The 13,998-nt window shown below is 39.3% G+C and overlaps 1 protein-coding gene across 1 annotated transcript in view; it reads right to left on the bottom strand.

Annotated features, from left to right (window-relative positions):
- Positions 1–2,123: 2,123 nt before the first annotated feature.
- The window catches only part of MYLK3 (myosin light chain kinase 3), a 63,200-nt gene continuing 51,325 nt past the window's right edge, over positions 2,124–13,998 (bottom strand). Inside the window, exons 10-13 of the mRNA XM_044661427.1 lie at positions 6,017–6,145; positions 4,945–5,097; positions 3,230–3,362; positions 2,124–2,432 (exon numbers count right to left, since the gene is read on the bottom strand). Of these exons, the coding sequence (XP_044517362.1) occupies positions 2,352–2,432; positions 3,230–3,362; positions 4,945–5,097; positions 6,017–6,145 (496 nt within the window). The 3' untranslated portion in view covers positions 2,124–2,351. The remainder of the gene's footprint in view (positions 2,433–3,229; positions 3,363–4,944; positions 5,098–6,016; positions 6,146–13,998) is intronic.

The following is a 13,998-nucleotide window of genomic DNA, read 5'->3' as shown; positions in this document are numbered from 1 at the left end:
TTCTAATTACATGCATTCCAAGAGTAAAACACAAAACTGCTGTATCCAATTTTTGAAATTCTATTTTATTACTAGATGCGTTAGGATAGGTATGTGGATGGTTGGTTTGCTGTAGACCTGTGATTTCATGGCTTATGAACTCCTGATATAGAATCTCCCATGCCCTAAAGCACATGATCTGCTCATTGTAGCCCTGAAAAGTTAAGGGATTTGTCCATAGTCACAAATGCAAGGATGTGTCAGAGTCAGGATTTGAACCCAAGTCTTCCAAAATCTAAGCCCTGCATTCAGTTGTGCTATGCTCCCCCTTGGGGACACTCCAGTTTTGCAAATTAGCCTGCATCAACTAAAAGCACTTTAAAGAGTTTTGGATTTAAAAAAAAAATCACAAAGCATTTGAGCAGGACAAGGTTAGTAGTATAAGACAAAAATATCAACTCTCCAGTTGATGACATGATTAGCCTTGTAACCTACAAGTGAAATTTATAAAATTAGTTTCCTAAAAATACTAATGGTTATGCTCAAGGTGAGAAAAGCAATTCCCTGCGTTTTGGAAGGAAAGTGATTTAGCAATCAAAGGCACCAGCATCTGTAGGCAGTAAAATACTACTTAGACTTGAAAACAACTAATAGGAATAAAAACCAGCAAAGAGGAGAAATTCCAAGATACCAACAAAGACCTGACATTTATTCTATTAATGCTTATTATTTATACTTAGGCAGTTTTGTGTTTCTGGGTTTGGGATGTTTCGTTTATTTTTTTACTTCAACGAAATACCTTTAAAAATAGGCATGAACTTTTCTTAGAGTAAAATTATAGTGTTATTGATCTGAAATGCATGAAAGATGCATTTCTCTTTTAAATGGGGCTTAGGTTTGCTTTACATTCTTAATTTTAGTTATGATCTTACTATTCCCATGTAGAAAAATTCCTATTCGAAATAGTACAGTTCTAGTCAAGTTGCCAGAAAATCCAAAACCCCTAAAATTTGTTCATGATATGTGACAAGAAATGAGAACTGTTCTAAAGCTTGTTTGAAAAATAAGAGGAAATATCAGGTTTGATCAGGATTGGCCCTTAAACTGTCATTTCAGTGATATAAGGAATTGCCAGAAATTCTTCTACCAATGCATGTTGGCAGCCTTTCTGCAACTTGAGTCTCAGATGGTTGCCAAGAGCTTTGAAAGGTTAAATTATTTGCCCAAAGTTCAGTCATATGTTAGAGGCAGGACTGGAACCCAGGTCCTCTTGGCCCAAGGCTGGCTCTCATTTACAAGACAACCCATTCCGTTGTTGAAAAATTATTCATTTATACTGATCAAAAATCTACCCTATTATACCTTTTTTATAGTTTAGCCAGTCCTGTCCTGAGACTATACTAGAGGTTTAGCCTCACAAGTTTGGAAGAGAGGTCCTGAGATGCCTCCTCTAATTATCCAAAATGGTTGCTGAGCTCAGATCTAGGATGGTATGGCAAAAATTGAGTTAAAAGCCATTTAGATCACTTACTGTTTATCTTTCTCCTTCCCTCCTTCCATATGTGTATATATGTGTATGTTATAAATTCTAAGCATATAAAGAACTGTATCAGAACTTGCCTCCACTATTTTATGGGGAAATTACTCTCTGCTTCTAGGTAAAAATTAAGCAGCAATCAACTCCATTCTTTTGGGAAAATACTGCATAAAACAAACTATCCCTTGGTTTTCAGTACCAGTTCCCATGGTTTATCTAAACTTAATGTTGCTATACTCTAAAGCATAGCTTCTTAACCTGAGGTCCATAAACTTAAAAAAAAAAAATTTCGTTAACTTTCAGTATCATTGGTTTTCTTTGTAGTCATACATATTAATGCATTTAAACGCATTGTTCTGAGAAGGGGTCTCTAGGCTTCACCAAACTCCCAAAGAGGGTCCCTGACCCCAAAAAAGGTTAAGAACCCCTGCTCAGAAACATTGTGATACCATTATCACCTAAACTATAAAACAATAAATCCTCCACGTTTTTACTGTGGGAAATAATACTGAAAGCCTTGCTCCGATGCCACATGCTACTATAACTGTTACTCAGAACAAATTAAAAATTGAAATTAATCACACTCCTAAAATAGGATCAGATCTCCCCAACCCATTTTTATTTTAAAGCATGCTTACTGTCATCATCTGGTAAAGTTTTTAAGGTAATTCTTACATAGCAAGTTCACATCCACATTTAAGACAGGCCATAGTCATAACATTACTTACACGATTTAAAAACGGGAAATCAAATATTATAATAGCAAAGGGCCAGATCACTAGACAAAGAGTTCTCTGTCTTAGCTTCATCTCTAGCTCTAAGTACTGCAGAACTTTCAAAGCAGCATAGATGAGGTTTGGGGGCAACTTGGAATCTTCCTAAGTCTGTTGGCAGCAGTCACTGCGTAGAAGTGTTTCTTAAAAAAGAAAAGAAAAATTTTGCATTTTAAACTATTTCCCACTAAAGAGAAAAGTTTGGGAAAATCGAGGTAAATAACGTCAAACAAGTATTTCTTGCTTTATTTGTAATTGATTCTGCTAGTGACCCTGAACTAGATAATCCTTTTAAAAGTTGTTAGATTATAAGCTCTTTGGGAGCAGGGATCCTGTCTTAAATCAACTTTGTCCCTCCCATGGCTCCTGACACAAAGCTTTGCCCTTAGTTAGCGTTCGATGAATGGCAAACACTCCTCTTATTAATTACCTTAGGGTTGTTAATAACTTTCTAATTATTTGAAGATAAATGCCTGAGCCCCATTACCTACTTTTACATTTAATCCTAAGAATATAATCTATCTAAGGTTGGTCTTTTAAGGTTCTTTTACATGATGGGCACTCTGTAACATAGCTATGGTTATATCAGGCTAAATATATAAAATGATTTTAATTTAGTAAATTTTCACCCTTGATTCTGAATTGTTGGAGGCATGAAGCTTCCAGCCTATTAGTTAACTACCACTTCAGGTATCCACTGTCACAAATGAGAGCATGTGCTCAAAACTTCTGGTATTTTCAGTTATGTTTCCACATAAATATCAACCATCTCTAAATATGCCACCAGTATTTTAGACTATTGACTTAAGTTTCTCAAAGAGAAATATTTTGACCCTTGTATTCAAAATGTTATCAAGTGCAAATATAGCCAAGGTACATTTAAAGGGTATAAAAGGGAACCTGTTTTCTCCTTCAAAACAGAACTACAACAAAACCTTACTTTCCATTTTCTTTGAGCCATGTATTTCCGTAGCAGTATCTGGGACTTGAGCCGAACTTTAGATTTCGTGGCTTTGGTCGGCAGATTATTCAACCACTCGTGTTTCAGACATTGTGCAGCACTCATTCTACAACTGAGAAACCAAACAGTAGGTGAAATTAGACAGTTGCTTATGCCCTCTCTGGTTGTGCTGAGATCTGGGATGCTAGGTAGTATAAAAGCTAGTGGAACTGATCTGATAGGTGGCTTTTTGGTCACTTGGGTATGTTATAGTGGGGATTTTGCGTATGGATTGGACTAGACTAGCCATTGAGGTCCTTTCCAACTCAAATTCTGTGATTGGTGGGTACCAAAAAGAGAAGTCACTCATCAGATTTCCCCCTAAAAATTCCTGATTACCGTTTGGGCAAAAGTTCCCCAATGCCATGAAATTTGAAAGGCACAAATAACCTATAGTATCAGGGGGATGAGATTTGGGGAGCACTGGCTACTCTGGAGAAGGAAAAATGACCAAGCATGTAAATGAAAAGAATTGAACCTTCTTATAAGGTATTAATATGACCTTGATCCTTTGAATTAGAAATATTTTTTTTCATAGTCAAAAATAAATAATACCTAGCAGTTATTTAGCGCTTTAAGGTGTTCAAAGTACTTGTCATGGCATTTGAGTCACACTGCTACTCAGTGAGAAGTGCTTTTTCCTCATTTTACAAATGAGGAAATTGAAACTTGGATCAAGTGACTTGCCATGGATTACATAGTCAATAAGAATCTAGAGTGGGATTTGAATTCAGGTTTTCCCTATCCGAGGTCTAGCATTCTATCCACTGCACTACCCAGCTGCTTAAAACCAGCCTGATAATGGAACTAGAAAAGGATCAGTAACAAGATTTTGGATCTTCCTCCACCACTTTATTGAATACTTTTTGATTCTTACCATTTCTTGTTTTTAGGGATAGGAAATGAACCTGAGATTTCATTGCTATAGGGAACTCACAGATAAAGGGATTCACTCTACTAGTGCAGACTAGGACTCTGCAACTTAAAATTTTAGCTACTTGGAGCCCATAAAGATTAAAAGACTTGCACAGAACCTAACAGCATATATATGCCAAAGGTCTTCTTGGCTTTGAAGCCAGTGCTCTGTCATTATTATGCCAAGCTCCTCATTTTATACTCAAGAAATACATCATTCACTTGACATAGCTTCCTATTGCTTGTAAGTGCAAAAAAAAAAGGGGAGGGGGGGGGTCAAGCAGCCCTTCCTCACCAAGGAATAAAGCTTTCTTCCCTTTTTTGCCTTTAATAACAGCAAGTCAGTGTTTCTCAACCTTCCTGGCAACACCCTTGCATGTGTAAGTTCTTGGAAATAACCATTTGCAAATATTCCTCCTGCCTAGGCATTTGCATAGATCTTAAGTTGGCGGTCTCACGCACTTAGAAAATATTTTCGTTCTGTGAAGGCATTGTTTCTCCATTCTTCCTCCTGTCCTTTTTGCCAGTCCCTATTTGCTTTCAAGTGTGGGCTAAGGAACCTGAAGGGAACCTTACATGTACTGTAGGATCACGATAAGAACTGTAGGAGGGTCTTTTACTCATGGCAGATCACACAAAGCCCTAGACAAGGCCTCTGAATGAACTCCATTCTTTACCAGAGTGTCCTGAGCCAAGGGTTCTAGCTTAGTGAGATCACAGACATTTCCAATGAAACATACCTCTTCTCTTTAATCAGTAGTCTAGAAATGAAATCTTTGGCCTCTTCCATCAGCCCTTCAAAGGCCTCAGCATCAAAATCCCAGCTACAGTTGACAATGTAATTCATTGTCTCCGCATCTGTTTCCCCCAGAAATGGTGACAAGCCACTGAGCCTAGAAGGAAATAGATGCCCACCAAGAAATGGAAAACACATTGTGATGAAAAAAGCAACTAATGAGCCTCTGGCAGGAATAAAAGGAGGTAGAAGAGAATTCTCATTACTTCCTTGTAGATCAGAAGGCTATGAACCCAGATGGAGGATGAAGGAATAGATCCAGGAGGAATACATATTTCAGAGCAATCTTACACTGTTACCTCTCCCTCTTCCTATCTGCCCCACAATTAATTAATTTGGGCCCAAACCTCAGAATATCGGTCATCTCTGCTTTGATCCAATAAAAATAGCAAGTTCTATGTGAAGCAACCAGACTAAGTAACCAATACTACCCTGTCCATAGAAGCCTTGATACCCAGAAGGCGAGGCATTCATCACATCTAGACTTAAGTGATAGGATGCTAGAGAGAGAAATAGGAAATTGGTCCTAGCTGCCAATCTTCCCTTCTCAGTCCAAGTTCCACCTATATCTCCTCCCTCTGCACACACAGTGCTTTCTTAGAATTAGGAGCCAATAACATTTTTTTTAAAAAAATAAACCATTACCTTCCGTTTTAGAGTCAATACTGTGTATTGGCTCCAAGGCAGAAGAGTGGTAAGGGTAGGCAATGGGGGTCAAGAGACTTGCCCAGGGTCACACAGCTTAGAAGTGTCTGAGGTCAGATTTGAACCTAGGACCTCCTGTCTCTAGGCCTGCCTCTCAATCCACTGAGCTACCCAGCTGCCCCCCAATAACATCTTAAGTAAACTAGAGCGAGAGGTCCATTGCCATAGGAAGTGGAGGACACTTAAATCTCTTCCCAATTGAATCATAGAGCTACTTCTTCCCAGTCAAAAAAATGAAGGAAAGGGGAGGTAAGATAGGTAAGGAGTAGGCATAACCAAACCTAGCAGTTTTGCTACCCTGAGTTACTCACAGCATGTATGTGATGACACCCACACTCCACATGTCAGTGGGAAAGGAGACAAAATCATAGTTCACCACTTCAGGGGCCAGGAATTCTGGGGTGCCAAAGTTCACTTTCAGCTTCTCCCGGGGTTTGTACCTATAGCCAGATTTCAAGAGAACATAAGAGCCCTGAGAAAGAAGTCTTAGAATGAAGAGATGAAAAGGTGCTACAGCTAAAAAAATTATTCTAAGGAGATATCTCTAGATTTAACTCATTATTTGACTCCTCTGGCAACCATACTGACTCAATACTGCTATAGGAGCCCTTTATAATGTGGAGGAGATAAAATATTCTGCCTCTCCCCCACACCCTTCCCCACTTAGTCATACACTGAGCCAGGGGAAACCATGGAAGAGACAAGGAAATAAAAAATGGTAAAATCCTAGTCCCTGCTGTCAGGGAACTTGCTCCAGGTGGGGAGACAGCATAGGTGTTATTTGCATATAAACAAGCAGTAAATCCTTAAGGTGAAAACTCTAAAATAAAATTGTATTGACTTTTTTGTTTTTATATCATCTACATTTCTTAGTATATCCCACCCCTCTCCCCTTTCCAGAGAGCCATCTCCTATGGAAAAAAAGAAAGAGAGAGAAAGGGAGGAAGGAAAGAAGGAAGGAAGGAAAGGAGAAGAAAAGGTTAACTAACACATTGAAAAAGTCTGTCATGCAACGTCCCATGTCCGTGGTGCACCAGCTCTAAAGAAGCAGGGGAGATGCATTCTCATAGATCTTCTTTGGGGCCACATTTGATCAATATCATTTCATAGTATTCAGCTTTTATTTTTGAAGTTGTTCTTCCCATTGGTTAAAAATGATCTAAATTGCCACGGGGCTCTGGAATGCTTGGGGTTGGTAGTGTTGGATAGGAAAGATTTCTTGGAGGTGGAATGACCCAAAATTGGATGACCTGGGTTTGATTCCTGTCTCTTTTACTTCACGACTACCTGATGTGAGTTAAAACATTCGGCTTCTCTGCCTGACTCTCTCCTAGTTCTGCATGAAGGCAAGTGTCCAAGACCCAGAATTAAGTGCCCTCTGCTTGGCCAGTTTCTCATAATCTCTGAGGACAAGGACTTTTTAACAATGCCAGCTTTACAAGTATCTTTCCATTGGAGGGCAGCGGGTACAAGGAAGAGAGACCCCTGATCAGGCCTTCTCTCTTGAGTAAACAAGAGTCAGAGTTTGGCTAAGAGACTCAGCAGCCAAGGTGACATACCCAAGAGAGAAAGAATGCCTTCCAGAACCCACAGAGACAGACCCGGCTTTCAGCCCCTGGAATCTGGTTGCCTAGGTTACCCAACCAAGCTGGTCCTTTGCACTCCAATGCTGGGTGAGCATTTCTTGGAAGTCACTGTCCTCTCAGCAATGTGCTGTCTTTGTTCAGTCATTTTCAGTCATGACTGACTCTTTGCAGCCCCATTTGGGGTTTTCTTGGCAAGGATACTAGAAAGGCTTGCCATTTCCTTCTCTAGTTCATTTGACGTGAGGAAACTGAGGCAAACAGGGTTAAGTGACTTGCCCAAAATCACACAGCTAGTAAATGTCTGAGGCCAGATGCAATATAAATGCAATAACTGGATGCAGATATGCTCTAGGGAGGCAGCTCCTTCCATCCTCCATTTGCTGTGCTAGAAATTAATATTCACAAGCAAAATGGGTTTTATTTAGATTCTTATTTAGGGAAGCATCTATAAGAATCCCAATAACAATTTCAGAGATTTTGGAAACTGCTCTGACATATCCTAGCCCTTACTCTGTTGAACCACTCCAAGGGACCAGGGGCGTGCCAACAAAGAGCTCAGATGAAATGGACCTACCCTGAAGGATTCAGGATTTTCTTTTAAAGGCGGGCTAATGAGATAACTTAGTGGATATCAAAGGAAGGCTGCAATATCACCTACTCAATGATCTTTGAAAGAACCTACTTGATATAAAGGGGCAGTGGACAGAGAACACTGACCTGTGGACAGGAAAAACAGTTCAAATCTGGCCACAGACACTAGATGTGTGACTCTAGGCAAGTCACTTAACCCCTGTTTACTTCAGGTCTTCCTCTGTAAAATGGGGACACACTGCAGAAAGAAATGGCAACCCATCCCAGTATTTTTGCCAGAAAGTGTCAAAAACAACTGAATGGACTGAATAACAATGCTTAATACAAAAGAGGCACTATGGGTATTTGGATAAAGGCTGGCATATTGTTTTTGTCAAGCAGTTTATTTTATATTTTGTTACAAGGGATAGCTTACTGGGTCAGGGAAGGGAGAGGAATATTTTAGGAAACAGAAGTGATACAAAAACAAAACATGGATATTTTTATTAGAATAAAAAGAAGAGATTCCTCTCTCTGCCTAGTACAGCAGGAATGTAGTCCCTGCCTAAAGTCAGGGGGACGGGACTAAAACATCACCCAAGTGAAACAAGGCCTGAAGCAATAGCAACACTCCAGTAAACCAGATTCAACCAGAAAAGCAGTTGGAACAACTAACAATTTCATCAAAGTTACAGAATATATTTTTTTGATCAGCAGCATTTCTACATATTGCCAACAAAATCCAACAGGAAGAGATAGAAAGAGAAATTCTTTCTACAGACAGTACAAAATATCTACCACATCACAGAGGAACTTTTTTAACATGACTATAAAACACTTCACACAAATATATATATCTAAATGATTGGAGAGATATTAATTGCTCATGGGTAGAGAGATAATATAATTTTTAAATGACCCTACTACCTAAATTAATTTTTCAGTGTCATACCAATAAAACTACCAAGGAATTACTTTATAGAAGTAGAAAAAAATAATAAAATTTACTCGGAGGAGCAAAAGGTCCAAGATAAAAGGGAATCACTGAAAAAAATTGGGAAGGAAAGGGATTTAACATTACCAGGTTTCAAACAATACTACAAAATTGTAATCATCAAAATTATTTGGCACTGGATAAGAAATATAGTGGTGAATCATTAGATATACAATATACAGAAGCAAATGAAATCAGTAAGCTAACAAGTTAAGAACAGTAAACCCAAAGTTCTGAGCTACTGGGGCAAGAACTCACAATATGACAAAAATTCCTGGGAAAACTGGAAAGTAGTTTGTCAGAAACTGGGCATAGAGAAGTATCTCACACTATATTCCTAGATAAGCTCAAAATGAGTGCCCGATTTAAACATAAAGGATGATATGTAAGCAAATTAGTGGAGAATGGAAGAAATTACCTTTCAGATCTATGGATTGGGGGAGAGCTCACCATTTGGCTAAGATGATGGAAAAGGAAAATGACAAATGCTCAGAGCATTTTGGATGTGGAAAAATAGATGCATTGATGCCCTGTTGGTGGAGCTGTGATCTAGACCAACCATTCTGAAGAGCAATTTGGACTTATACCCAGAAAGCTATTAAACTCTGCATTCCCTTTGACCCAGAAATAGCACAACTATACTCCAAAAAGATCAAAGGAAAAGGAAAAGGCTACCTATGGACAAAATATAGCATCCCTTTGTGGTAGCAAAGAATTGGAAATTGAGGAGATGCTCATCATTTGGCAAATGGCTGAACAAATTACGGTACGTGGATGTGATGGAATACTATTCTGCTGTAAAAATTGTGAAAGGGTTGATTTTAGAAAACCTGGAAGAAATTTAAATGAAGTGATACAAAGTGAAGAGAGCAAAACAATTTGCACAGCCCCAGCAATATTATAAAAATTATCCACTGTGAAAGCCTTGGTAACTGATCAACCCAATGATCCACCACAGTTTCAAAGGACTCATGAAGAAAAATGCTATCCAACTCCAGATTGAAAACTGTTGGAATTAGAGTACAGATTGAAGCATATTTCCCCCCCCTTTTTCCCCAGAACATAGCTTATATGGAAATTTGTTTTGTATGATCTCATATTTGTAATGGGCTCTGCATTTCCTGCTTCCTCAAGGGGTTGGGCTTGGGGTAGGGGGAGGGAGACTATCTGGAACTGAAAATAAAATAAAACCAAATGGGACCCAAAAAAGGGAAGTCTGAAAAACCAGTGAGTAGGAGGCTGTTCCAGAAAGACAAAAAGTTGCTTTTTTTGAGATTTCAATCTGGATTTGAGATTTCAATCATTAAGAGTGAAACAGGTAAAGATAAGTAGGGAGTGGATCTTGTGGGTGGGGGTTGAAAAGTAAGGATAAGAGGGGCAGCTGAGTAGCTCAGTGAATTGAGAGTCAGGCTTAGAGACAGGAGGTCCTAGGTTCAAATCCGGCCTCAGCCACTTCTCAGCTGTGTGACCCTGGGCAAGTCACTTGACCCCCCCATTGCCCACATTTCCCACTCTTCCACCAAGGAGCCAATACACAGAAGTTAAGGGTTTAAAAAAAAAAGAAAGAAAGAAAGAAAAGTAAGGATAAGACCAGGGAACAGAAAAACCAGTAGCAGAGTTTGGCAAAAACCTGGAATGGATGAGAGAGCAAACTGTGAGATGAGCCTGGAATGGTTAAGAAGGAGTCAGATTATGGAAGACCTTAATTTAGGACATTTGTATTTTATTCTCTAGCAATGGGGAGACAATAAAGAATTCTGAGCATGGGAGTCATATTGTAGTAAAAACGATGTTTCAGGAAATTAGTATGTAGCCTTTGTAGACTGAGAGAGGGAAGAAAGAATAATTTTATACCCTGAGTGCATTTTTCAAGGATACGTCTCTCATCTCAAATATAGCTCATAAATTCCTTGAAGACTGGGGCCGTGTCTTACAGATCTTTAGCCTTCATATTCCTCTATGCAAACTGTAGACTTTTAATATATGTTTGATGCAAAATGAATGAATTAAACTGAACTCCCTCCCCTTATACTGATATACTCAGTTTATTAACTCCCTCCCCTCATCCTCTGGAGAAGGAAATGGCAGAAACCTTTGCCCAGAAAGTCCCAAATGGGGTCAAGAAGAGTCAGACACTAAAAAGGCTCAACAATCATCCTTCTTCCTATAAGGTGATTTGGAAACACAGTTAATCCAAAGTACAGAATCATTCTAAATAAACTGTGTAATTATTCTGTGTTTTTGCATATGAAAATAGGTATCTGCCACCAAGCTTAATGCTTTGTTCACTTGCATTCTCCCATATTCTTATGGATTCAGCAGATCCCTTCATAAATCACCCCTTTGAGACAACAACAATTCAATTTACCTCAACAAGCATATATTAATCACCTGCTGTGTGCATTATGGTAGACACCAAGGATGCAAGCCCTGAAATGAAATAGTCCTAGCTCTGGAGGAGCTTCCTTATTTACATTCTATACAATGTGGATATAGATAAGACAATAAAATACATATACAAGATGTCATATTTTGGGGATAACTAACAAGGAAAGAAGGTAGGAAATAAGCATTTTTTTAAAGTATCTACTAAGGACTAAACACTTCAAACACTATTTTGTAGGAGTTGTATGGGGCTTGAGCTGAGCTGAACCATCTTCTAGTAAGATGTGGAAATGAAGAGGAAGAGCATTCCTGTGGGGAAGAAGGGAAAGGGAGGGGCAAGGCCTATGCAAATGTAAGGAGACAGGCCTGGAGTCAGGAAGACCTATGAGTTTGAATCTGGCCTCCGACCTTTACTAGCTCTGTGACCCTGGACAAATCACTTAACTCTGTTTGCCTCAGTTTCCTAATCTGTAAAATGAGCTGGAGAAAGAAATGGCAAATCACCCCAGTATCTTTCTTTCTTTCTTTCTTTCTTTCTTTCTTTCTTTCTTTCTTTTTTTCTTTCTTTCTTTCTTTCTTTCTTTCTTTCTTTCTTTCTTCCTTTCTTTCTTTCTTTCTTTCTTTCTTTCTTTCTTNACAGAGAATTTTATTTTATTTTTTAAACCCTTTCCTTCCATCTTAGAATCAATACTGTATATTGGTTCTGAGGCAGAAAAGCTGTAAGGATTAGGCAATGAGGGTTAAGTGACTTGCCCAGGGTCACACAGCCAAGGAAGTGTCTGAGGCCAGATTTGAACTTGGGACCTCCTGTCTTTAGACCTGGTTCTCAATCCACTGAGCCACCTAGTTACCCCCCACTCTAGTATCTTTCCCCAAAAAAATCCCACCAAAATGGGGTCACAAAGAATAGGATAGAATTGAACAACAAAGGAGATGGACTGTCGTGTATAAGGAACCACAACTAGGCCAATCTGACTAGAACCTAGAGCAGTGATGGCAAACCTTTTAGAGATGGAGTGCTGTGCCCGCACGCCCCACTCTCCCCCTTACCCAACACAGGAGAGAGGAAAAGTGCTCCTATTGGGCTGTCAGGCAGAGGGGCGAGTGAAGTGAGGAATACCCTCAGCGAGTATAGGGAGAGGGAGGGGAGTGGCCCGAGTGCCCCCCCTCCCCTCTGGCTCTGCCACCTCTTTACCCTCTGTTCATTGCATTGGCTGCTGGGCAGAGAGGCAGGGGATGTGAAAAAATGTCATCAGACACAATGGAGAGGGGGAGGGGAGCAGCTCCACCTGAGTGAGTCCCTCACCTTTCTAGTAATAAACTTGGGGAGAGGGGAAAGGGTGGCCAAGTGCCCACAGAGAGAGCTTTGTGTGCCATCTTTGGCATCCATGCCATAAGTTCGCCATCACTGACCTAGAGGTTAGGAAGAGGAATAATGTGTCTGGATATAATAAAATAAATAAATGAATGAATGACTAAAATAATAAGTAATATAATTAAAAATGAATTAAAGTTAAACATATAAATAAAAATAATTAATATAAAGAAATAAAAATAAAAAATAAAAGTCTGGAAATATAAGTTGGAGTCAAATTTTGAAGACCAAATTTTATGTGAAAATTTTGTTATTCCAAGCCACTGACAGTGAAGATGAAGATCTTTTTCCCCTGTTATCATTCCCCTCTCCCTCCCTTTCAGACACCTTAGCCCTGTACATCCTGAGTCCAGGAATGCTAGGCACTCCCATTCCACTGTGCCTTCGGGAACCACGTTTAATTTTTTTTAAGCTTCCTTACATCTTAGATGTCTTTTTATCTTCTGGCCCTCACAGAAATCTGGATCACTGCCTCCCTGCCCTCTGTCTTCTGCCTTTTTACCCAGAACGTGCAGGCCTACTGACACCATCTCATGGCTACTTCCAAAGTCTCCCTCAGCCATTCTCACTCAACTTTTGTTCTTTCAAGATTTCCTCCATCAGTCTCTAGCACCTTCCAATGGTGCTACTTGTAGTATTCTGAACTCTGAAATTCTTTCTCTGTTATTACCCTCTAGGTTTCCATCTCTATCTCATATATTTGTTTCTATATATTTATAAATATTCTTATTTATATATTTATTTATATGGATATTTTTATGTTATATAAATATATATGTATATTTATAAATATAGTTTAAAATATTCTTCATCCTTGTGAAGAGTTTCGTGTTTTTCTGAATTTAACTGAGGCAGGGCATAGTGGTATAAAATTTATCTTGCTGAGTTCAAATCTGACCACAGACACAATGTGACTGAACAAGTTATTTAACCCTCTTTTCCTCAGTTTCCTCATCTGGAAAATGAGTTAGAGAAGGGAATGGCAAATCACTTCAATATCTTTCCTAAGAAAACTCCAAATGGGGTCATGAAGAATCAGTCACAATTAAAAACACAACATGGTGACACGGGCCTCTAATCCCTGCTACTGCCAGCCTGAGACTAAATTACAATGGGCTAGGCTGACTGGGTGTCACAACTGAGAATGGCATGAATATGAGGAGCCACCTGGGAGTGGGGGAGCCACCAGGAGGCATGATCCAGAGCAAGTCAAAGCTCCTATGTATGCCAGTCACTAGGAGGAGGAGGAGGAGGCCTGTCACCAAGCCCTGTACTTCTAGTCGGACCAAGATGAGGAGACCTAGCCTTTCTCTCTGTGTTTTTGGTTTTTTTTAATTTGCATGGAGTTAAAATTTCAGTAAGAAGTTTTTGTTCTTTGAGGGT

The sequence above is a fragment of the Gracilinanus agilis genome, chromosome 2, assembly GCF_016433145.1.
Source record: "Gracilinanus agilis isolate LMUSP501 chromosome 2, AgileGrace, whole genome shotgun sequence".
NCBI lineage: Eukaryota > Metazoa > Chordata > Mammalia > Didelphimorphia > Didelphidae > Gracilinanus > Gracilinanus agilis.
This window is presented reverse-complemented; position numbering and strand designations above follow the sequence as displayed.